We start from the raw sequence: 26028 nt of genomic DNA, 5'->3' as shown, positions 1-26028 counted from the left end.
CATTTCGCACGACGCAGCGGTTGGGAACACAGACATTTTCGGAGCCGGGGCCGCCAGTGCCGGCGCCATTTTGTGTCTGTGGAGAAAGAGGCTACCGAGGCGGCTGGAAGTGGACGGAGATCACTCGTGAGAGGGCGGCGTTTCATACCCGAGGTCCCCCCCCGTGTCGTCCCCCAACCCCCCTCCGCGGTCAGCATGTGGTGAAGCCGGAGCCGCGAGAGACCCGGGGAGAGGAAGAGGAGTCGGAAGGGAGGCGGGGTATCGAGAGCGGCTTCAGCTTCAGCTGCGGCGGACCTCGGAGGGGGGCCGCGGCGCAATGTCAGAGCAGACGCCGGCCGAGGCCGGTACCGCGGGGGCCCGGGAGGACGCCTGTCGGGATTATCAGTCATCACTCGAAGACCTGACCTTCAATAGCAAACCGCACATCAATATGCTGACCATTCTAGCCGAGGAGAACCTGCCCTTCGCCAAGGAGATCGTCTCTCTCATCGAGGCCCAAACCGCCAAGGTTTTTATACACCCCGCAGCCTCCTATTCTTCTAATACTCCCTGATTTTAGTGTCAGCCTCATCCCAGGTCTCGCTTCCATCCAAAGGGGGACAGCGTTCCTCCTCTCCAACCCTCCCCCTCCAACTCTGGCTCGGTCTTTGGCCCAGGCTTCGAGCGTGGGCCTCTCTTCGGGGGAGGGAGTGGGGAGGGCGAAGGGTGGAGTCCCACTTCCGCTTACCAACTCCTTATCTAGGCCACCGCATTGTATATCCCGACTCACGCTTTTAATAGAGCCCTTTGGGGAGGGGGAGACTTAAAGGCAGTTTGTGGTGTGGGGAAGTTAAGAGGGAAACGCATTTTAAGCCCCCGGGAAGGTGGGGAGTGGCTCTTCTCCCGCTTTCCCCCCCTGTACCCTTTTGGGTAATTGTGCTGTGTGGGTTGGAAGGAGGTGAAGGGGGACCTGGGAGCGAGCTGTTGGAGGGTGGGAGTAGGGAATTGGCCCCGAGTGGAGCAGCCGCTTGTTAGGAGCCCAACATGGCGCCTGAAAAGCACATGATGCAAAAGGGAAGAGAGAAGAATCCATTCCCTGCCAGCCGGGCAGCTGCTCACACCCGTCAGCCCCGTTTTGGGGTGGGGGCGGCTAGATACAACTTTCCTTCTCCTATCGGAGTGCTTTATTTGCCCCCCAAAATGGGAAATTGGGGTTGAGGGTGGGGTATGGGTGGGGGGAGGAGATCTTATCCAACCTGTAGGTGGAGACCTGGCCCATTGGGTAACAAGCACTTGTAGTTTTTTTGAAAAGTTCAGTCCCTCCTCTTCCTTTTCTCTTTTTTTCCTCCCTTCCCTGATAGTGAAGACGTGCTTTTCTTCACCCCTTGACAGAAGTGGTCCTCTGCCACCCTATATTTCCCTGTAGTCCTCCTCTTCTGTGGATTCATGTGGGAGTGATATGTCACTTAAAGTTACTGTTCAACTTGGTTATCATAATGAGTCTTAATAGCTTCCCAGCACTACGTTTTAAGTTATTTTTCAAGCTTGTACTTATGGTTTAGTTTTTTCTAGTTGTTAGTGATTGAAATGATCAGGATGAGCCTCCTTTTAGCAGAGTGAACCCCTTTTAAAAGGCCACTTTAACAACAACCACCAAATACATTGTTTAGAGGCGGTTTCTGTCTAGTGTAAAACTGAGTGGTCTGACTAATAAATGGTTTTGAAATGTGTGACTGGTATTATAAAATTTGTGAATAAAACATATAAAATATGTATTTGTCTTTTTTATTTACCTTTGTAAGGTGTAGAATCTGCTTCCAAGACTTATTTTTATCTACGTGGTTGTGTGTTTTAAACAAAAGTCTTTAAGTGACTTGGGTTCATTCTTTAGGTTCCATCCACTCTTGGGTAAATCCGTTCACAAGATACACGATTTCAGGTGGTCCTTTCATACCTTAATTTAAGAGGACAAAAAGTGAGAGGTTTTTTTGTTTGTTTGTTTGTTTTTAAGGTCCCAACAAGTTTGTCATGCTCAGTCTGGCAGCTAAAATACAAGCCTTCATTCTCCTTTTCCTGTGAATGTTGGTGTCAAACATCTATTGTTCTTTTTTTTTAAAGTATGAGATTTAAAAAGGAAGCATTCCTCATACCCAACATCCTTTTTATTGATACCACAAACATGTTGGACATAAAAACTTAGTTTTTGCCTTGTTGAAGGCTTAACTTGACATTGAATATTGAAAGCCTTTTTTTTTTTTTTTTTTAAAAAAGGAAACTACTTGCATTTTTAAAAAGTAACATTGATTTTTAAAATCTAATTATCTAGTATTTTGGGGGGATTACTAATATTCCACAGAGCCTAATATTTAGTAGCTCAGGTTGTCACTCAGAAGTTTCTTGCTGGGTTTTATGGATCCTGAAGATCTTCGAGAAGTGAAAAGTAAATGCTGAATATAGTGGTCACATTAAAACTTGTGTTTGTGTATGGCAACACAGTGGTGAAAATAGGTGGACTATTTGCTGATAAAAGACAGCTAAAATTTTTTTGGCACACGTTTCCTGATTATTTTTGTAAAGCCAGATTGAGGAAAAGAAGTAAAAGTCACTTTGGGAAATACCTTGATCAGGGTTGGGGTTGAGGGTGAGGGGAGGGATTTTCTGTCATTTGCTAGCAAACTGGCTTGGTTTTTGTGTTTCTGGAGGTGGATGTTTGTGTCCTTATTCTCTAGCGTCTCAGCATGGCTAAACTTAAGGATTCACACCTAATTTGACTCCTCCCATGAGACAGTAGTAGCGAAAAAATATTACATATAGGATTCACTTGTGCAATAAAAAATTAGCCTACTGAACAGATTTTGGTTTTATAGAGAGCCTGTTATTTTCATAAGTACCACAATGACTGCAATGGTGTAAAACATGACATGGTAAGGTAAAGACACAGCAATAAAGCATTTGACATGTTGATTCTTAATTTACCCACATGCAGTGGCCTTGTGTACCAGAAAAGAAAATTTTCATACAAGGTTATTCAAAGGTTTCCTTAGCCAATTTTGGTTGTAGTAAAGGTTATCGGAAGCAAGAGCACTTCTACACACTTGTATGGGTAATTGGTTTTGTGAAATATGAAATTGTGTACTGCAGAACTGTGAGCCTACCCTAGCTACAGGTAGCTATGGGTAAGTGTTGTTCAGGGTTAAGATACCTATACACGTGGGATGGGTAAATGGGGATAAATATTTTTATTTTTTAAATCATGGTTGCTCCTGTGGAGTCGGATTTAACACTTTAGTTTATATGGTGTGTCTTAATGCTCCTCAGCAAGTCTGTGAACCTGCTGATGCTTTCTGGAAACTTGCTGTGCCTTCTAAAAGCCAGTGATGGGTAGACATTCCAGTTGAACTGGGGCAACATTTGTTTGCTTTGGAAAGGGCCACCCGTACTGCATCACCACACTGGCTCTGCACAAATTTAGAACCCCCGGTTTGTGCATGTCAGAGGAAAAATATTTCGACGGAGAGTCCATGCTGTGAAGAAAATCTTCAGGACAAATCCTGGTTTCCAGAGTCAAGTTCAACCTGATTTACATGACTCAGCGGCTGCTCCATCCAGTTTTTCTTGTATCAGTAAACAACTTGCACCTTCCTGCAAGTTTAAAAGAGTTTTTTGCCGTTAACTTCATATGTGAAGTATACTTAATTTCTTTGTACATTGGATTATAGAGAAGTAATCCTAATGATTTTCCAGGTAACAAAAGCTTCATAGACTTTAACATATAAAATATGCTTTGGAAATTAGGGTTCTGCCAGAAGTCTGAAAACTTGAGTCTAGGTACACCATTATAACTTAATGTGGGTCACAAAGCTTATACTTGGATTGCAGAAAATATCTCCCCCCTACTTTTTGGTCATTTAAAACAGGTCTTTACCATATAAACCTGAAATTCCATTGAGCATTAAATGAGAGGTTTTCTTAATGGTAATTTTGAGCTTATTTTGTATGCTCAACTAAAAATCACTAAGAAATGAGTACTTGATTGACCACAAGTGTTTCATAAACGTTAGTTTAAAATTATCAACAAAAATAGAGGTCTGTATTGTATGTTTAAAAATTCACTTTTAGAAGTACTTTGGTGGCAATTCATTATACTAAACTTCTCAGTTTCTTTTTATTCAGGCTCCTTCCTCAGAGAAGCTTCCTGTTATGTACCTTATGGATTCTATCGTGAAAAACGTTGGACGAGAGTATCTCACTGCCTTTACTAAAAATCTAGTTGCAACATTTATTTGTGTGTTTGAAAAGGTATATATGCATTTAGAAACATTTGAATTTTTAAAAAATGTGTTCCTGATTAAATAAATACTTGCCTTTGTGTTGGGTTTTCTTGGGTGGTGAAATGTATTCTCTTGGACATTTATCAAGTTCAACGCTAAAGTTAGTGTTTTATGTTAGATTTTTTAATGCAGGTTTTAGGGCTTTTACAATGCCTCTTCCAAGATTAGATGACTTTGGTCTTATTTTTTATTTTTATTAAGAGTATTACAGATGCCCCCCCTCTCCCCCCAAATGACTTTGATTTTAGATGGGCAAAAAGATCTGAAACTATCAAGAGCATTTCAAATTTTGTGGTTTACATTTCTGGTGTTAGGATGTTGGCTATTCCTATCTGGGGGGAAAAGTATAATCCACCAGTGTGTCTCAATCTGCAATTGGTGCCTGAAATTTTTGTGACTTTTTTTTCTGGAAATGTTTCCTCTCGTTACTTTGTTGAAGTATGTTTTATATGAATGCTCTAGGTGTGTGTGAATAGTGGACCAGTTTATTGCCTTAGGTTATATTGGAAATACTTTTTATCCTCTTAGTAGAGTATAAGAAAGGCTTATTCTATAGCTAGAGAGATTGTATGTTCCTTTGCTGAAGTAATTATCTCCTTGTCCGGCTTTATCTTACACATTTAGCAAAAGGGCATTTATAAGATACTTAGGTTTAGAGATTGTTTCCTAACAAAAAACTGGGTAGTTCCTGTGTTTTGAAGTACTTGTGTTTGGAGAAAACTTAGAGTTGTCAGACTTGGAGAATTGGGATTATTTTGAAAGAACTATTCAGTATCAGATTTTACTTGTGTGTTAGAACAGAAAATGTAGTTGATACTTGAGTAATTGTTTTCCTTTATGTTCCTAGAGAAAAACTAAGTATATGCAGAAGAAATTTGGAAAGTTGCATTTCAAATTGTGTTAAGGAGTTTGTTAATAGTGCATTGTAGACCACTGCTAAATACTGCTTACCTGAGCCTATAGCCTTAAGGAGAAGTTACCTTTGCATTGTAGAAGTTGGGAAGCTAAACCAACCTCTTGGTGTCAGTTTCAGTATGTTCAAATTCATTTGTGTGTTTGGTAGAATACCTTTACCTGAATCTAACTGGGCCTTAACACTGCACTTAATGAAAATGACCTTGTAGTAAATATCTAAAGACTTGAATATAGTCAAGGCTTTATTATCCTAAAGTTAAATACCTAATTCAGTTTTCCTAAGTACTAGGTTTCTCTGATGGTTAATTTAAAGAATGTTTTTGTTATGCCCATAAGCATGAGCAGTTAAGTTATAAAACTAAAGCTACATCAGTGGGTAAGATTTTGAATTTTAATAAGGTGCCTTCCACACCACAAATAGCTTGTTTGTAGGTATCAACCATATTGTTTTGCAGAAGATTGGTTAGCGAGATAGTTTTGCCTTAATTTTAACTTTGTACCACCATGTAAATAATTTAAGAAATTTAAGCCATTGGGTAAACTTTTCTAGTTTTATGTTTTTGTCCAGAGTAGAAATAACATTAGGAATGCTATTTTAAGACCTAAAATTTGGAAACATTTTGTACTTTTTTTCCAATGGGCCTTTTATTTGGCAACGAGCAAGTACTAGAAAGTCCATTTGTAATTTGTTCTGTTGTCTGTCTCTTGCATATCTGTGTTCTGGCCAGAGGGGACTTGGAGGTTTTTCTGAAGCACATTAGCATCTGTGGGCTCTATTCTCTTACAGTAGTAGTTCTTTGTCTCAGTAATCTCAAAGACAAACTTCCCGTAGAATGTACTTTTAAAAGTACAAAGACTTGCCTAGTAGTTGGCTTTCATAAAGGTTAGGTGATGATGGCTTTAATTTTTCTAATTGTTCTTTGAGGGAGAAATTTTCTTATTTTACATTTGCAAACCAAATATATCTTGAATAAATTCTTATTGTTGTATGTATATATTTATGAATGAGCCGTATGTATGCTATATGTGAAATAGAGATTGATATAATTTGATATTTAATATTTAAAACATTCTATAGTGACTTAACAAGCCATAGAATTGTTCTGTTGTTCTAGGTGGATGAGAATACTAGAAAAAGTTTATTTAAGTTACGTTCCACATGGGATGAGATATTCCCATTGAAGAAACTTTATGCCCTGGATGTCAGAGTCAATTCGTTAGATCCTGCTTGGCCTATTAAACCTCTACCCCCCAATGTGAATACATCTAGCATCCATGTGAATCCTAAATTTTTAAATAAATCGGTAAGTTTTACATGAATGGTCTATAACTAATACTTCTGTCAAATTTTGACTTTTCTAAAATTTCTTGCCAGAAAGAAATATCAAGAAAAATATCCTGTGCTGAAAATTTAGTTAAAAAATTTTTTTTCTCTTCAGGTTCACAGTACATTTAAAAATATATTTTTGTTGAGGTGTTGTTACATAATATACTTTTTAAATTTTAAATTTCTGTAAAGTTTTCTGTGTGCTTTTAAACATGATTGGCTATTTAAAATTATGGATGATGTTTATTAGGAGATAAGCTCATAATTTTTAGTTCCCTCTTAACTTTTTAGCTGTGATACATAGTTTTTAAACAAATCATTTTCTCTTATAGCCTGAAGAGCCTTCAACTCCTGGCACAGTGGTCAGTTCCCCTAGCATCTCCACTCCTCCAATTGTTCCTGATATACAAAAGAATCTTACCCAGGAACAACTAATAAGGCAGCAGTTACTTGCAAAACAAAAACAGTTATTAGAACTTCAGCAGAAAAAGCTGGAGCTTGAACTAGAGCAAGCTAAAGCACAACTGGTAAGTAAAGGAAATTTACATTTTAAATATTGTAGTCATGTCTTCTGACAGAGAAGTAATTATTGTGTTCAAATTGTATTAATGTTACTTTATTTATTAGTGTATTTTCCCACTTTTATTTCACAAGTTATGGTATCTTTGTTGAGCAAATTTTTATATCCTTATTGTAAAACTCCCTTGAATATAAATTGTACACTATTTTCTTTCAAGTACTTTGGTATTGGATTGCTGTCTTCTAAGATAACACCTTAGTTTTATTAACAATTATGTCATATGGATTTAGTATCAGTCCCAATATGGTCAGTGTGCTGTGGCAAGTGTTTATGCAGAGTCTTGAATCTTTTATGAGCTTATGCTTCATGAGCAGAAATCAGGTTCCTAGAAGCCAACAAAAGAAAAGCCATCACAAAATTAAGGACTCTAGGAAGATTACATGTTTATATGCACGAATGACCTTATACTAAGTTATTTTACTTGGCACTTAAGTTTGTTTGAGAGTTAGGAGGTATACGAAGGCAGAGTTTTATAAGTCTGTTATCAGTGCCGCTTTTTCTATTCTATCTTGAGATTATATTTTAAAACCTCAAAGTAAAGGACTAGTAAGAAATAACAGGCCACATACGTATATGACCTTTCTCTTTTCACTTTAATTTCCACTTAAACATTAGAAGTACACAATGTAGAAACGTTGAATAAATGGATTTATTGAATAAAGCATATTCTAGGTTTCAGTCTTTTGGTAAATAATCTGCATTGTTTTACAGTATTAACATGAACATTTACTTTGTATTTCAGGCAGTTTCTCTTAGTGTTCAGCAGGAGACATCCAACTTAGGTCCTGGATCTACACCATCCAAATTACATGTTTCACAAATTCCCCCTATGGCAGTTAAAACTCCTCATCAGATTCCTTTGCAACCTGAGAAAAGCCGTCCAGGTCCACCCTTACAAATTCAGGACTTGAAAGGAACAAACAGGGATCCCCGCCTTAATAGGATGAGTCAACATTCTTCTCATGGAAAAGATCAAAGTCACAGAAAAGAATTCCTAATGAACACATTAAACCAGTCTGATATTAAGACAAGTAAAACTATACCCTCTGAAAAACTAAATTCATCCAAACAAGAAAAAAGTAAATCAGGTGAAAAAATAACCAAGAAAGAACTTGACCAGTTAGATTCTAAATCTAAATCTAAATCTAAATCACCATCACCTTTGAAAAACAAATTCTCCCATACAAAAGACTTGAAAAATCAAGAATCTGAATGCCCAAGGGTGTCTGACATGAGCAAGAGAGATCCAAGATTAAAAAAGCATCTTCAAGATAAGACTGATAGCAAAGATGATGATATAAAAGAGAAGAGAAAAACTGCAGAAAAGAAGGATAAAGATGAGCATATGAAGTCATCTGAACACAGACTGGTTGGAAGTCGAAATAAAATCGTTAATGGCATTGTGCAAAAACAGGATACAGTAACAGAAGAATCAGAAAAACAGGGAACAAAACCAGGGAGATCAAGCACTAGAAAGCGATCAAGGTCGCGATCACCCAAGTCTCGGTCACCAATTATACATTCTCCTAAGAGAAGAGATAGGCGGTCACCCAAACGAAGGCAACGGAGTATGTCTCCAACCTCGACAGCCAAAGCTGGAAAGATGCGCCAATCTGGATGTAAGCAGTCACATATGGAAGACTTTATGCCACCATCCAGGGAAGAAAGAAATGCCAAGAGAAGCACTAAACAGGATGTTCGAGATCCAAGGCGAATAAAGAAGACTGAAGAGGAACGACCTCAAGAAATTGCAAATCAGCATTCTACAAAGTCAGGCAGTGAACCAAAGGAGAATGTAGAAAATTGGCCAAGTTCCAAGTCTAACAAAAGATGGAAATCTGGTTGGGAAGAAAATAAAAGGTAGGATGTTTGTTCACATTCTAAATCAAGTAGAATAATATGTACATTTTAAAATACAGTGTTAAAGTTGGATAATGTTCATTGGGTGCTGTATGTAATTGGTGCTTTATTTTTTCATTTCTTATAATCTCATGGGTTAAATACCAATATTACTCCTGTTTTACAGATAAGGAAAGTGAAGTTTAGAAAGGTTAATCTACGTAAGGCTGCATACCCAGGACATGCAAGAAGAATTAGAGTTTATCTGATTTTCCTGACTTCAGATCTTGTGCTCTTAGTCATTTAATTACCTTTATGATTACATATATTCATTTTAACCAGATTCTTTGAAAAGGATTCTTAAATATGGTCCTGAGTATTTTAAAAAAGTTTATGAAGTAACATACTGCTTTTATGGTTTCAGCTTACAACAAGGCGATGACCATAGTAAATCTCCTCATCTAAGGCATAGGGACAGCTGGTCAAGCACTAAAGGAATCTTGTCACCTCGAGCCCCAAAGCAGCAGCATCGATTAAGTGTAGATGCCAATCTTCAGATTCCTAAAGAGTTAACTCTTGCAAGCAAAAGAGAATTACTTCAAAAGGTAGTTACCATGATCCCATGTAATCATTATTGTCTTTGTCTAAGTATTTTTGTAAGTACTTTTTATATTTAAAATACTTGATTTGTTTTTATCACCCCATGCAGACGAGTGAACGTTTAGCATCTGGTGAAATTACACAGGATGAGTTCCTTGTTGTTGTGCATCAAATTCGACAGCTATTTCAGTATCAAGAAGGTAAACATAGATGCAATGTACGCGATAGTCCTACAGAAGAAAATAAAGGTGGATTAAAAAAGAAACCTCTCTTATCTGATGCTGAATTAACCTACTATGAACATAAAGCAAAACTGAAAAGGACACAGGTTCAGCATTCATTTCCAAGACTTGATCTCTTAGATCCTGATATTTTTGACTACCCTTTGACTGATGCCTTGTTGTCTGGAATAGAATGTGAGCCATCCAAAAGTAAACATGCAAGTAGGAATAGTGGAGCACAGTTTGACAGAAAAGAACAATTTAGTGAAAGAGCAAGACGTCTTTCTCCTATATCTGGGAGTCGTTCTTATGCTGAGAATCTTTCACCCCATGAGGGCCGGAGAAGACATGACGAGCAAGTCTCTGCTAAAGGTAGAAAGTTAAATCAGATTATGCCTATTGAATCACACAGCAGTGAAGGGAAAATGAACAAGCTAAGTGGGGATGGATTTTTGTGACTGTTCAGACTACCTTTTTTGTTTCAATTTGTTTTTTCCCTCAGAGGGAAAGGAAGAGAGCTAATACTTAAAAGGTCAACTGTATGTCAGGTACTTTACTAGGTTCTTTTAAAATGTAATCTGATTTAATTCTCACAACGACCCAGTGAAATATTTATTACCCCCATTTTACAGATAGGAAATAAGACCAGAGAAATTAAATAACTTGCTTTCAAAGTCAAATAATTAGTAAGTTCACAGAATGGGTTTGTTGTTTTTTACCCAGGTGTGTCTGACTCTAGAGAGAGCATCCTTTTACCTGCTGTTTGATGTTGTCTTTTCCCTCCCCTCCAATAAAGTGAGATAGTTATGGATATTTTTGGATAAACATTTACATGAATATAGAAAGATTTGAAGATAATTTTATATAAATTCAGATTCAGGGGAAATAATTTATTTTCTTTTTAAAAGGTGTACGAGAAGAGCAAAGATCACCATTCAATGATCGTTTTCCACTTAAGCGACCTCGATATGAAGATTCAGATAAACCATTTGTAGATAGCCCAGCATCACGATTCGCCGGCCTCGATACAAATCAGCGACTTACAGCGTTAGCTGAAGACAGACCATTATTTGATGGACCTAGTAGGCCATCAGTAACAAGAGATGGCCCAACCAAGATGATTTTTGAAGGACCTAATAAATTAAGCCCTAGAATTGATGGACCTCCTGCACCAGGTTCTCTTCGGTTTGATGGGTCACCTGGACAAATGGGGGGAGGTGGCCCTTTGAGATTTGAAGGACCACAAGGTCAGCTAGGAGGTGGGTGTCCTTTGAGGTTTGAAGGTCCTCCGGGACCAGTAGGGACACCTCTGCGGTTTGAGGGGCCAATTGGTCAAGCAGGTGGAGGTGGTTTTCGGTTTGAAGGTTCCCCTGGTCTGAGGTTTGAAGGATCTGCAGGTGGTCTGCGATTTGAAGGACCAGGGGGCCAGCCTGTGGGTGGTCTCAGGTTTGAGGGACATCGGGGTCAACCAGTGGGTGGTCTGAGGTTTGAGGGACCTCATGGTCAGCCTGTGGGTGGACTTAGGTTTGATAATCCCCGAGGTCAGCCTGTAGGTGGACTTAGATTTGAGGGGGGTCATGGGCCATCAGGAGCTGCAATTAGGTTTGATGGACCTCATGGTCAGCCTGCAGGTGGAATCAGATTTGAGGGCCCTTTGCTACAGCAGGGAGTTGGAATGAGGTTTGAGGGCCCCCATGGTCAGTCAGTAGCTGGTCTGAGGTTTGAAGGACAACATAATCAACTTGGTGGGAACCTTAGGTTTGAGGGTCCACATGGTCAACCAGGAGTTGGGATCAGATTTGAGGGACCTTTAGTCCAACAAGGAGGTGGAATGAGGTTTGAGGGTCCTGTACCAGGAGGTGGACTGAGAATTGAAGGGCCTCTGGGTCAAGGTGGTCCAAGATTTGAAGGTTGTCATGCTTTAAGGTTTGATGGGCAGCCAGGCCAGCCATCACTCTTACCAAGATTTGATGGATTACATGGCCAACCAGGTCCTAGATTTGAAAGAACTGGTCAGCCAGGCCCACAGAGATTTGATGGACCTGGACAGCAGGTTCAGCCAAGATTTGATGGTGTGCCTCAAAGATTTGATGGTCCACAACACCAGCAAGCATCAAGATTTGATATTCCTCTTGGTCTTCAAGGCGCACGATTTGACAATCATCCTTCACAAAGGCTTGAATCAGTCTCTTTCAATCAGACTGGTCCATATAATGATCCGCCTGGCAGTGCTTTTAATGCCCCATCCCAAGGACTGCAGTTCCAAAGACATGAACAAATATTTGATTCACCTCAAGGACCAAATTTTAACGGACCACATGGCCCTGGAAACCAGAGTTTCTCAAATCCACTTAACAGAGCTTCTGGACACTATTTTGATGAAAAGAATCTTCAGAGTTCTCAATTTGGAAACTTTGGCAATTTACCTGCTCCAATAACAGTAGGAAGTATTCAGGCGTCTCAGCAGGTAAGTCTGTTGTAGTTACTGTAAAATTATGTTGTGTGGCGATAGGAACCATTTTTATTGTTTCTGGTGTTCAGGAGACAGTTTATAGATTGGAAAGTTTTTAATGTATTTTGAAACCCTATGTGCTAGGGAAGTGGGAAGAGAGTCTTGGGAGAGAGTCTTGGGTCTGAAACATGCAGATTTCAATCCCAAATTGATTTATTGATTTTAGCTCTTCCAGTGTTTAGAGAAATCTCAGTCTCTTTCTCCTCTCTCTCTCTCTTTCACTCACACACACACTTTTTTAAGCTGACTTTGCTTTTTAGTGTAGTTTTAGGTTCACAGCAAAATTGTGCTTTGAGGTACAGCTATTTCCTATATACCCCTTGCCTTCACATCTGCATAGTCTCCCCATTATGTTTGTTTGTTTTAGGCTTCAAAGTTAGTAAAGTGTTATACAGTTGTGAGGTGTTTTATAGATCTCCGCTACATTGTAGAACTGGGAACCCTGCCCATGCTTTTTACAGTCTATGAATCTTTTTCTTCTCTCTTCCTACTTTTTTACACCTTTCCAGTCATTCCAGTCAAATAGAATTATTTGATATTAATATCAACACAACAGACCTGTGACTTGCCCCCCAACTGTATTCATTTTATCACCTAAACATGTATAGTCATCTGTTGGTATTCTTTTGCATTTGTTCTGCATACATTTTAAAATGCATTTTGAAATAATTTTAAAGCAATGTGCTTGCAATTTGTGATTCAGTTGGTAATTTATTTAGTGACTATGCTTGCCTGCTGGTACTCTTCTGGGCTAAATTTACTTTTTTTCCAGGTGCTGACATTTTATTTCTAGGACAAAATCATTTTATACTAGTAACATTGCATGGAAGTAAATGTAAAACAAGAAAGATTTTTTTAAAGCACATTATAAGTATTTTTGATAGAAAGCAGTCTTCTTTTGATATCCAGTACTTTGAAAAAACAATTGTCCTGCATAGTTAGATTTACTCTATTTGTATATTCTTAAAAGAAATGATATTGTTATTGATAGATACTCTGGAATGGGACTTGACTTAGTTGTGCTTGCTGCTACATTATGCAGAATTGGTGAGGTTTATTATATATACATACCACTGGAAGTTCACATGGATACTGAACAAGGCTTATAAATGGATAATTATGTAGAAGTCCTGTTACACTCTGGACTACAAATACAGAATTTGTATGCGTGTACAGTACTTTTTTCACAACTTCTCTATTTTCAACATTACCTGATGCCTTTTACAATCTACTTTGTAACCCAAAGTATGATGGCCAAAGAAGATTATCACAAAGGAGTTCAGATTGCTAATTAAAACCAGCTTTTGACATCTGTCGTTAGGTCAGGAGTTCTGGTCTCCTTTTGCTGCTTACTAGCCATTATGACTATGTACAGGTCACATCTCTGGATGTCAGTTCTTCTACTTGTAAAATAAGAGAAAGCACCAGCAAGTAAAGTGATTTGTGTAAGGTCACATAGCTAGTTGTTGGCTACCTTATGTTTTCATGGTATTTTCAGCTTTTCAAAGAAGCTTCACATCCATTCACAGTTCTTTATAATTTATGATACAGATTCTGGAAGGTATTACTCCTTTTTGTCAAAAGCCTAGAAGTGAAGTGACCCAGTCAGGTTATTCTTAAGTATTTATTATCATAGAAACCAGGCCTTATGATGTCTGTGAATATTTTTATGTGATAAGGATGTTAAAATGTTCTTAAAACCAAGGTTTCTCTTAAAGGTTCTGACTGGTGTTGCTCAGCCAGTGCCGTTTGGCCAGGGACAACAATTTTTACCAGTTCATCCACAAAATCCTGGAGCATTTGTTCAGAATCCTTCAGGTATGTACTTTCTGAACTTTGTCTTTTTCAAAAGACAAGTAATTATTATCTGTTGAATAGCTACCATGTCAATTTTAGAAATGACAATTTCGAGAAGGCATATGTGATTTACAGAAATTTAATCTGGCTGGAGTGTTTTGTTCTCTTTCTGAGTTTGTTTACATTGTTGATGCGTGTTCACAGTGATCCTATTTACAACTAGAGATGGTCAGCCAGGACTAGTAGACCATTAAAGAGGAGGAATGAAACCTATTGGATGGAAGCTGGAGGGTGGGGGAGGAGTGTGACACTTGTGTTGAAATGAAATAAATGACAAACCCCAGAAATCTCAATTATTTGATATTTTGAGTTTTTGTTTTGTGTGTGTGTGCCAATCCAATAAACATTAAGTAAATGCTGGGGACATTGCCTTGTAAAGTTGATTCATTCATAATTCTTGATGGACACTCAAATAATAATACATGTTAAAGGAGTAGGAAAAATTTCTGTGATTCCCTAGTGAGGTACCCTGATTAATAATTAGCACCTTTGTTACTCTAGGGGGAAGCATAACAATATTGTTATGGATTAATAATATTGGTTGCAAAAGCTTTAAAAATGAATTTTAGTTTTAATATGTGAAAAAGAGAAAGTATATAAATTATGGTGGTTTATAAAATAACTGTAAAGTTAATGTATCAAGAACTAACCCAACCAAGTCATAGTGATACTTGTTTTATTTTTGAATCTTCAGAAACATGCTCTAACGTGGCACTATTTGGTTTACAAATTAAAAGAGTTGTCCAGAACTTCTGAAGTAATTAGGAAAGTCCTAGCTAATTTCTCGTGTATACATTAGTTCTTAAACTATGTCATCATAAGGAATTCTATTAATTTGAAAGCTTTGTTTTTAATTTCTAGGTTGATTAGGTTAATTAATGTTTTTAATGTTTTTTGGTGTCATTGTAATGAAAGAGAAAGAAAGAATTTGGAATGTAAAATCAGAAGACCAGCCTTAGAATCTCCACTCTGCTATTTCATAGATGGGTAGGATATAAGGAAATATCTTGTCTGGGCTTCATTTTCTTTCTCTGTAGACAAAATATGATAAAAGTCAGTATTTGCCTGGAAAATTTTTTATAAGATAATCAAATGAGATTGTATATGAAGAAGTATTTTGTAATTTGTAAAGAGCTATATTAATGTATTTTCCTTTAGAATTTATTTTTTCTTGTTGAGTAGAGGATTATTTGTAGAGTTTTTGTTGGTGTGCAAAAACTGCAAATTTTTAAAAAACACACCAAATACTGGGTGTAGTGCCAAACACCTCAGTACGTTATAACTTAAATCATTTAGTCCTCCTAACAACCTTAGATAGGAACAATTATTATTACCCTTTTATAGGTAAAGGAAACTGAGGCACAGATAAGCAACTTGATCATGTCACACAACTAGAATGTGGGATTTCTAGTTAGAATCCCAGGAGTCTGGTTCCATTGTTCCATGTCTTTGATCACTGAACTTGGCCATCTGAAGACATGTAAATAGCTAGTTATGACTCTAAGACATATAAATAGGTAATTCTAATAAAATGTAAATGTTAAACTAGTGTGAAATGCTATTGTAATTGACTGTCAAGGTTGATTTACTCATTCATTCATGTATTCAGACATTTCATTTCAACAGACATTAATTAGCCTACTGTGTCCAAGGTGTTGTGTTAAGTGTGAAGAGAATGCAGTGGTAAAGGGAAGGGATTTTGTGTATTATGGATGCAAATTGAATTTCTTCTCATGAGGAGGAATTTTTAGTGGTTCACAACTTTTTCTAGAGGTGTAGTGAGATGCCTAATAGTGACATAAAAATACATTGAAATGATAGTTTTATAGTTGAGTGAAAAAATCAATTAGATTAGTGCTTAACAGAATACATAATTGAATTGATTCCTCCCTAGTGAGCTTAAGGAGAAGATTGTTATTCATGTCTCCTTTATTCAAATTATTGAAGTTTTGATAATCCTCACACCTGTTCAGCAGTAGTCTGAGCTGCTTTGCAAGGGCAGTAATTCAGAAGAGGTCTGAGGGGCAGCTATACTCTCAGCCATATGGTTCATCTCTGCATTAGTTCCCCTGGGTAGTCATGGGGATATGGGTAGAGTAGTACTTCCACTTAGGCTTTGGGTATTTTTCCCCCCTCAGTGTGATTAGAAGATGAGTAATAGAAAACTAGATAGTTGGAAATAGAGGTGGTGTGCTGCATTGAATAGAAGGGAGTGAGAGTATAAAGTATCAGTGCTTTTAGTATTTCTCCTAGAATATATTTTTAGGAGGTGATGATTTGCTTACCTAAATGAAAAGTTCATTTTAGGAGCTTTTGAGGTAATTTATACTCATCCTTAACAAGTTTGTAAAATTTATTGTTGATAGGACATCTTCAAGAAAACTTTGAAAATGCTTAGTATAATTTATATCTTTAAGTTCTACTTTCATTTTGAGACCTTTTTTTTTTTTTGAAGGAGCCCTTCCTAAGGCATATCCTGATAATCATCTCAGTCAGGTGGATGTAAATGAATTATTTTCAAAACTGCTAAAAACAGGAATTCTCAAATTGTCCCAGCCTGATTCAGCTACAACACGTAAGTATGTTTTCATACTTCATCTACATAAAGCTCCATTAAGTTATAAAGACGTATGATATGATATAATGTAAGTTATGATAAAAGTTCTTACAATAATTGAATTCTTATGTATACTCTTTATTCTTTGGAAATCTAATAGAATTGGTTTATAATAAAATTCTTTTTTTATTTTCTAAGATGGAATTACTGATTTTGTAGTGGACATTGTTTCAATTTACTAACATTCCTGTAGATAATATGCAGCCTTTTTACTATTTATTCTATGTTAATTTAGTATTTTAGAATAATTTTAATATTGATGAAGTAAAATTTTGTAAAATTTATGAAGATTGACTTTTAAGAGAGCAAACCTAATATCACTTATCAAAATAAAGAATTGCATTAGGTTTCTTGGCCAGTAAATAAATAAAAAATTAGAAGCACTGAATAGATAAGATGATGGGGTTCTCTACTGTTTATAACACTATAGTATTCCCCTGTAAAGAATATGTGGAGAATGGTTTTGAGAAATTGGTATATTTCTTTTCAATTGAAGAAGTAAATGAAGTTGCTGCTCAGCCTTCCACTGAAGAGGAGGAAGACCAAAATGAAGATCAAGATGTTCCAGATCTTACCAATTTTACAATTGAAGAATTGAAACAGTATGTAATCTAATTTTCTTTCTAAATTTCTAAGATAAAAAGGACAGTGACTTTACTAACAGTAGACTTTATTATTAGTTCTATTAATTTTACCCCTCGTACCGCTTTTAAAATTTAGGAAGCCTGTTTTCTTTTTTTAATGTAAAATATACATAACAAATTTTTGGAGCCTGTTTTTAAATCCCATTTTAAAATACATTTGCACAAATATTTAGGCCTAACAGCTACCGCCAAATTTCTATTTTTTCATATCTGTGTTTGGTACAGCAAGTGCAGGGAGTATAAATATTAGGTATTAATAATCACTTGTCTTCCTTTTTATCTTCATTTTCTCTTAATCCTCATTATTTTTTCTTTATTGATATTCTTATACTTTTGAGGGTTAAGAAAATTAAATTTTTGTAATCTAGTATTTCAAAAAATTGAACAAACTATTTTCATTTTATAAGTAATTCATGTTCATTGTGGAAGATTAGAAAATACAAATCAAGAAAATAAAATTACCTACAATTCCTACTTTACTGATAACCACTCTTAACCTTTGGTGCATACTTTTTTATAATTTTCTATTGCCTATATTAGTTATAAAAAACATTTATAGCTACTTTATGGATTCATTATATCTTTATGAGTACTTGATTTAAAAAAATAAAGTAGCTAATGTATTTCCATCCTTTTAAAGTATATTTTTTTCAAAGTAATATTTTCACATAAAGTTTTATAGTGAAAGTTTTATAATAAAGGCTTATAATAATAAAAGGTGGCACCCTTTATCCTAGTACTGTTCCCCTAGAGGCAGTCATTTTTAACTCTCTTCTGTGGTTCCTAGCATTTACTTTTCTTACTTTTTTACAAGATACATACACGGTGGGGCAAAATTAGGTTTACAGTTGTGAGTGCACAAAACACAGTTTATTCTTGTATTATTATTAATTACTGTATTGTATTATTTTCCATACAAATAACTCTAAACCTACTTTTGTCCCACCCTTTGTTTTTCCGATTTATCACGTTTCTTTTTTAAAATATTAATTCTTTATTGAATTTATTGTGACATTGGTTAATAAAATGATAGTTTCAGGGGTAATTTATCACTTTTCTTGATTTCTCATGTTTAGAGGTCTTTTGACTTTCTGAAAGTGAAGATTTAGCTATTTCTTTTACTGTCCTACTAAGTTTCTCCTATCTAGTCATATAACCATTTTTTTTTTTAAGTCATTCAATATTAATAACTAAATATTTTGTTTGCTGATATGCACAGCACGAGTGTACTGTCTCTTGCTTTATTCTACTATTTAAAAAATTGTTTGGAGTTCCTGACTGCCCTGTGTGTATACAGTTTCTTTCCAAGTAGGGAGCCCAGAATTTTAAAAAATGATTATTGATGTCAGTTTCCCATTAGTCTTCTAAGTTTTCTTTTTAGTAATCCATACAGTTATTTCTTCTGTACCTCTTTTGATGTTCTTTAGACCAGGTTGGGGCAGTTGAGTTATTGAGAACTTGAAAAAATCTGGAGAGGTGAACTCTAATTATTCTGCTGTGTCTACCTGCTGTGTCTGCCTTGATACAGACACTAGTCTAAGAACAGGCCAGCTACTGCTTTATTAGTTAGCCCATAATCATTCTGTCTTCAGCCAAGAGGACATAAGTAACTGGGCCAGATCTGTCAATAATAGGATAGACTAGACTCCATGTTACAAAATTCACCCAAGTTAAGGAAAGGGTATCAGTAATATACATTTTTAGAGAATAATATTGATCTTTGGGTATTAGCAGCCAGCTCTTGGCTGAAACATTTTGTCACATAACAATGGCATCACTGTTATTAAAATATAGAAAACTGAAATATTTGTAACTGCCTTTTTTTTTAAGTCCATTTAAAAACTAAAGATTATTTCTTTTTTTGAAACAGACGTTATGATAGTGTTATAAATCGACTGTACACTGGTATTCAGTGTTACTCTTGTGGAATGAGGTTTACAACATCACAGACAGATGTATATGCAGACCACTTGGACTGGCATTATCGGCAAAATAGAACTGAAAAAGATGTTAGCAGAAAAGTCACTCATAGACGTTGGTACTACAGTTTAACAGTACGTAATCCATATGTCTCTGAACTGTCTTAGCCTTCAGATTCTATCATTCTAAAAGTACATTAGTTTAAATAATTTCTGGGATCTAACTTGTGAATGTTTTAAATGATAATTGACCCCTAGAATATAAAAGGTTTTTTTTAAAAAAGGAATTTGAACAGTATATATTTGCTTTTTGTTGAAATTAGAACACAAATACCTTCTAGGCCTAAAATTCCAAGTTGCTGTGACTGAATTAAAAAAAAAAATTGTATGTAAAATTTATCTTGTTTAAATTTAGTAGTTGTAATTCTAGATGTAATGGAAAATTAATATTAAGGTCTTAATTGTAATTAATTGTTTTATGTTGTCTATTAGTTATGGGGCTCAAAGGGAATGCATAATTTTAAATAATATTAAAGTATATTGTAGAAGTACCTATACCTTTAAGTGGCATTATATTGAAGATATGCAGTAAGTGTTTAGGAACAAATGAAAATATTCTTTTTAAATCAACTCCTTTTAAGGACTGGATAGAATTTGAGGAAATAGCTGATCTGGAAGAACGTGCAAAGAGCCAGTTTTTTGAAAAGGTACATGAAGAAGTTGTGCTCAAAACTCAGGAAGCTGCTAAAGAAAAGGAGTTCCAGAGTGTACCTGCAGGGCCAGCTGGAGCAGTTGAGGTAAGAGAAGAATGTTAAATTTTCAACCTCTGGTCCTGTTGCTCACTTTAAATAAATAATCATAAACATTTTATATCACTTTATTTACATCCCTCTTTCAGTGATTTTAAGATTTTATGTAAGCTTTACTCGTTAGTTGTACTCTGTGATCTGACTTGGGGTTTTATAACCACTGTAGTTATTTACGTAATATCAGTCACCAACAGCAGTGAAATGTTAGCTATTTTTGCATGGAAGAATGCAAAATTCTTAGAATTTATTTTGTGTTTGTATTATATGTCGGACATTGTTAAAACTTGCAGAAAACTCAAATTCCTTCCTCCACTTAATAAAATGTTTATATATTTTTACTTAATGTGTTCTATTAGTAAATTTCATTTTATATGATTCTGTTTTAGAGTTGTGAAATCTGTCAAGAACAATTTGAACAATACTGGGATGAAGAAGAGGAAGAATGGCATTTAAAGAATGCTATTAGAGTGGATGGAAAGGTAATTTTCAGTTCTTTATTAAGAAGTTTTAAAATTAGTGTTTTTTTTTGTAGGGGTAGCTCACCATTTTGAAAGAAATGTTTTTGTTTTTGATTTTAATAAAAAAGGTTTTTTGGAGGTATTGGAATTTAGAGTCAGTGTTTGAGTTGGAAGGCATCTTAGTAGTCATCTGGTTCTATACTCATTTATATAAGGGGTTGCATAACTAGTTAATGATAAACTCAGGACTAGGTTTTCTGAATCTAGTTAATTTTCTTCCTGCCTAACCATACTTTCAATTCTAAATTTATATTTCATCATTAAAACTGTTACTGTCTTGAAAGCATACCATTGCTATCTCCTTAAATGTAGAAAGTCACGTTTAAAGCCAAGAGAAACCAGGATGAGAAATTTTTTTATCCATTGTCTGCTTTCCAAAGATAGTTATCTTCTGGTCTAAATTAGAAAAGAAAATCTTATTAGAATAGCCACTAGAAATGAATATACATGTGAATACCTACTTTTTCTTTTTGCTTCAGATTTATCATCCATCATGTTATGAAGATTATCAAAACGTAAGTTCTTTTTGGTTAGTGTTTTCATTTACATTAATAAATTGTGTTATTTTTTGCATCAAAGCATTATTGCTATTTTTAATCTTATTTAGCTATTGAGCTGTTTTTGTGTTTTGATATAGCATTTAGGTTGTCCACTAAATATTGGTGCTAGATTGACAGAATCTGATTTAAATTTTGAAATTTCTGTATTCCTTTCATTCCATTCACTTCAATCTTGATGTCTTTTACTAGACCACTAGTCAGAGAGAAATGTGAGGGAAACTGAAAGATGAGAAGGATCATGATGGGAATAGGTTTCTGGAATTATGGGTAGCATTTACTGCTTTTTTTTCTTACACTTCACTCAGCCGTGTAACACAGGAATAATTTTTAAATGATCACACATGAAATCTGAAAAAGACATCAGTGTGTTTCCCTTAGAAATTAAAACCAAACAATGGAAACACATTGCCTTTCAAATATTTGTTCCATGGGTTCAAGAGGCAATTAGGTACATATATGTAGGTCATCAAAAGATTAGAGTTTCTAGGATGTTTTGATTTTTGTGGGACTTTTAAAAATCCTTTGAGTGTTTGAAATTAGGAGTCACACAAATTCCAGGATATATGTAGGGGTTACCATCTGTGTGGAATAAAATACAGAAGCATGTCTAATCAACCTCTTCTGGCCTTTTATTGGTTACTGCTAAGTAATTATTAAATGTTTAGTAATCTGCCTTTATGGCATGTTTTGTGGGGAAGCAGGTATTTCAGTTGCATTTGGTATGTTTCTTTGCCCACATAAGTGACTTATAAAACTGTCATTTAATGTGGTACTTTTGAAGTTTAATCAGTACTTATATAGGGCTTTTCATTTTGTAGACATCGTCATTTGATTGTACACCATCTCCCAGCAAGACACCAGTTGAAAACCCTTTGAACATTATGTTGAACATTGTCAAAAATGAATTGCAGGAACCCTGTGAAAGTCCCAAAGTTAAGGAAGAACAAATTGATACCCCACCAGCTTGTACAGAGGAAAGCATAGCAACACCCACTGAAATTAAAACAGAAAATGATACAGTCGAGTCAGTTTAAATAAAATGAGAAAGGTATGTTTTTCTTTTTTAAAAAAGCTGCTGTTTGGATCTAGAAGGTGAAGAATTTTTTTATGTATATATAGACATATCTATATAAATTGTCTAGCTGAGGCAGGGCCTTCAGCTATCATTTGGTTAATAAATACATTTTAGTATTTGCATATCCTACTGCCTGCACAGTTTCAGGTGCTTGTTGTGTGAAAGTTCTGTAGATGTGTGCAAATTTAAAATGAAATTGTATGTGTAAAAATGTACGATTTTCACTTGTGAAACTGTAAATTATAAATAAAAAATATTTTTGCTATCCATGGAGTGTAATATTTATGCACACCATCAAATAAAGACAGTGTTTCTGTACTTTTTATTGGGTGAAAATGGAATTAAACAGCAACCTCAACATAAGATTTTTTTCTGGTAGTTCCCATGATTAAAGCAAAGTCTAAGTTTTATCCTTCAAAGGGGGTTGTGAGAGAGTGCTGTAGAACTTTTCTCAGAAAAGCCAGATTTGAAAAAATTTTAAAAATAGGACATACATGCATATCTATCTATATCTATATCTCCAGCTATAGAGAACCATCCAGATGTCCATTTTTTGAATACTATCGAATGAAGCAACTTTTATTCTTTAACTTGGGCACTGATGCCATCAAATAATTAACAAATATACTTAAGGATTAAAGGTGATTTTCTTTTTTTTTAAATGACATTTTTCAAATTTGTCATGATTTAATGCAGTGAACATATTTCTATTTTAAGTTACAGGGGAGTCTGTAAGAATGTTCATTTGAAACATGGTTAACGTTTTTCATTTGTTGGTTTGACTGAATTAGATGGATACCATGAGATGTTAATACTTCATACATGTAATAAATAGAATGATGATGAAATGTCGTTTGTGTCTCTTTATTTCTTGAATGGCTTTAGATTGTGACTTCTTTCTTTCATCAGCCTTAAAACATGAAGTGGTGGCACTTATGAGCCAGGCACTCTGAGATGCAGCATTAATCTTTCCTGCCATCTATTGGAGGAGATAGGCATATAAAACTAATGAAACAGTTTAAGCACTATGTGGTAGGCATTGACAAACATTTTCCAGATATTCTCTGGTACTTATTTTAATCCTATATTGCCCGGCCTGGCGTGGCTCAGTGGTTGAGCATTGACCTAGGATCCAGGAGATCGGGGTTCGATTCCGGGTCAGGGTACATGCCCAGGTTGCAGGCTTAGGCAGCCGATCAGTGACTCATCATTGATGTTTCTCTCTCTCCCCCTCCTTTCCTCTCTCTGAAATCAATAAAAATATATTTAAAATAATAATCCTATATTATAGATAGTATCCCCAATTTACAGGTGAAATTTAATCACCCAATTAGAAAGGTGAAGAATGTAAACCTGCTTTGCTTCATTTTAATGCAGTTTCCAGTTAAAAAAAATAGCCTAAGATAAATGCTAGAATAGAAACAGGCACACCAAACTATCTGGAGATAGGTTAAGCAAGACTTTATAAAGGTGGTGATAATTAAGTGTTAGAAGATAACTAGCAGTGGAGTCTACATTCCTGGGAAGGCTATGTATGGAGAATGAACAGCAAATGTAAACACTTCAGGTGTTTTCAAAAATTAAATTTGGTATGGTTAAAACCCAGATTATGTAGTCTTGTTGGTCATGCTAAGGAGTTTGTATTACACTGATGACAACTGGAGCCACTAGAAATTTAAAACAATATCCTAATGTGCACCTGAAGTTTTCAAATGCTATAGAGAGGTCTAGTAAAAAAACTGGTTGGGTCCACTGGATTGAGTTATAAACACGTGAGATAGCAGAACTTTTGAATGAAGAGTCATGGAATAAATGCTGGAGTCTGAATCTAAAAATGTGGGAAAAGTTTTCTGTTGTGCCTTTTTTTGGGGGAGGCCATCATAGTTTTTATCAAATGATTAAAAGTATGTGACAATCGCCTTGGCTGGTGTGGCTCGATTGGAGCCTTGTCCTGTTCACCAAAGAGCTGTGGGTTTGATTCCTCGTCAGGGCACATACCTGAGTTGTGGGTTCAGTTTGATCCCCGGTTGGGGTGTATACAGGAGGCAACTGATGTTTCTCTCTCCCTTCCCCTCTCTCTAAAATCAATAAAAACATACAAAAAAGGTAAAAGACACTTCAGTTAAAAAAAAAGTACCAATTAAAAGCAAGGTGATATTCAAACTTCCTAGTACCTGTATAGAGGAAGAGATCCTTGGGGAACAAACATTTAGATTTGCAGGTAGGAAGGTGAGAGTATTGAAATAGGAAAACCAGCAATGGGGAAAAATTTCAAATGGGTAGTCAAGAAAATATGGTAAGATTGAGAAACATCCCCTAACCTGAGTATGAGTGCCAGTGCCAGTTGCAATGGGTTGTATCGGTGAGAGGTGACAAAATAGTTAAGAGCTACTCCTAAGAAATTTAACTGGAGATTTGTGGTTAGAATGAGATGAATAGACATTAGTATGCTAAAAGTTCCTTGGAGAGACTGGTAGAAGAGGCAGATGACTGTCCAGTTGGAGCTGGAAATACTATTGATAGCACAAGAGAAATTAGCTTTGGAATGGAGGGACAGTACTGAGATGGTCACAGGTACTGGGCCTGGAATTAAGAATTCAATTCCCAGTTTTTCTTTGAGGTAGGAGGCTAGATGTAGTGATTTAGATGCACCCCACCCCCAATTAAACTAAAGCTGTGCACTAGAGTGACAGTGAATGTTAAGAACGAATTCCTTATCTCTGGAGAGTCATTTAGATTATCATTCAGAGATATCTAGTATTTAAGATGCTCCATAGTTATACTCAAAACTAATGTTGATTATATCAATAAAAAAGTTCCATACTTAATTCTAACCAACAGCCAAATCTCATAACTGATCTAGACACCAGAAACATTGAATTTAGCCCCAAAAGATGGGAAATAGTCCACACATAGCCCTGGGAACTAGCAATAGTAATTTATACTGGAAAGTGTAGCAAGGAAAGCTAGAAACCACAGGGTAGAACACTGTCACTTGAAATGAGTTTGTGAGAATAAAAGGAATAGTGTATTTCCTGAAAACTACAAATGTCATTGTTTATACCCTTTACAAAGTCAATATAATTAACCTACTTAAAACTTCCAACTTTCATGTTCTGGAAAATATAGTAACCTGCTATTCAGCTAAAATCAAAAGCTTTAGGGAGAATAGGACTTGATTACATATTAAAAACAAGATTTTCACTTAACAGCTTAACCTAAAATACAGAATTCTAGATTTTTCCTGGCTGGCTTTTTTTACAACCTATTTTAGTGCCTAATATGTGCTCTGAAAGGTTTATACAAAAATAATAAGCATCTAACCATGTATCCAAGTGAAAAGACTATGCTGACTAAAGAAGTAATCTGGAAGTAGAAATGGAAAATCAGGCTATTGGCAAGGCCTGAACTTCTGGAAGAGTAGGAAGTTTTCTCCTAATCCTATACAAGGTCAGCTCCCTGAAATAATCGACACTTTGTTGAGCAGGCAAGGAAGAGCAAGTTAAAGAAACAGCCAAAAAGCAACAGTGGGGTGCCCTAGCGAGGGTTTGGAGGTGCACACCAAAGAACGTGCAAGATGCCTGGAAAGCATGAGGGTACAAAGGCAGGAGTAGAGACGGTTACCAACGCGGCCCCCCCCCCCCCCCCGTTCAATTTTTGGTCTGGGGTTGGCCCTGCTTCCTTCTCTGGAACTATATTGCAAAGAGCTGATTTATGGGGGATTA

The 26028-nt window shown here is 36.0% G+C and overlaps 1 protein-coding gene across 2 annotated transcripts; it reads left to right on the top strand.

Annotated features, from left to right (window-relative positions):
• PCF11 (PCF11 cleavage and polyadenylation factor subunit) lies at positions 1 to 23155 on the top strand. Of its 2 annotated transcripts, none has more exons than XM_081154985.1 (16): positions 1 to 508; positions 4153 to 4278; positions 6341 to 6529; positions 6885 to 7079; positions 7875 to 8992; positions 9396 to 9576; positions 9681 to 10164; positions 10701 to 12259; positions 14023 to 14122; positions 16617 to 16736; positions 17275 to 17380; positions 19293 to 19476; positions 19983 to 20138; positions 20537 to 20629; positions 21148 to 21183; positions 22047 to 23155. In XM_081154985.1, the coding sequence occupies exons 1-16, from the start codon at positions 317 to 319 to the stop codon at positions 22260 to 22262; spliced, it is 5055 nt and encodes a 1684-aa protein (XP_081011111.1). In that variant the 5' UTR covers positions 1 to 316; the 3' UTR covers positions 22263 to 23155. The 2 variants fall into 2 exon arrangements, with proteins under 2 accessions (XP_081011111.1, XP_081011112.1); XM_081154986.1 differs by having other exon boundaries at positions 9681 to 9771; positions 22047 to 23143.
• The last annotated feature ends 2873 nt before the right edge of the window (positions 23156 to 26028 follow it).

Source organism: Miniopterus schreibersii, assembly GCF_964146895.1.
Source record: "Miniopterus schreibersii genome assembly, chromosome: 12".
Taxonomy (NCBI): Eukaryota; Metazoa; Chordata; class Mammalia; order Chiroptera; family Miniopteridae; genus Miniopterus; species Miniopterus schreibersii.
The sequence above is the reverse complement of the archived record's forward strand: the minus strand, read 5'-3'. Positions and strand labels throughout refer to the sequence as shown.

Bases quoted from the DNA above. Each gene is read 5' to 3' on its own strand.
- PCF11 (XM_081154985.1), top strand. From the start codon at position 317: ATGTCAGAGCAGACGCCGGCCGAGGCCGGTACCGCGGGGGCCCGGGAG. The intron at 6,530-6,884 runs GTAAGTTTTACA...TTTCTCTTATAG, and splicing joins CTAAATTTTTAAATAAATCG to CCTGAAGAGCCTTCAACTCC. The intron at 20,139-20,536 runs GTAAGAGAAGAA...ATTCTGTTTTAG, and splicing joins GGCCAGCTGGAGCAGTTGAG to AGTTGTGAAATCTGTCAAGA.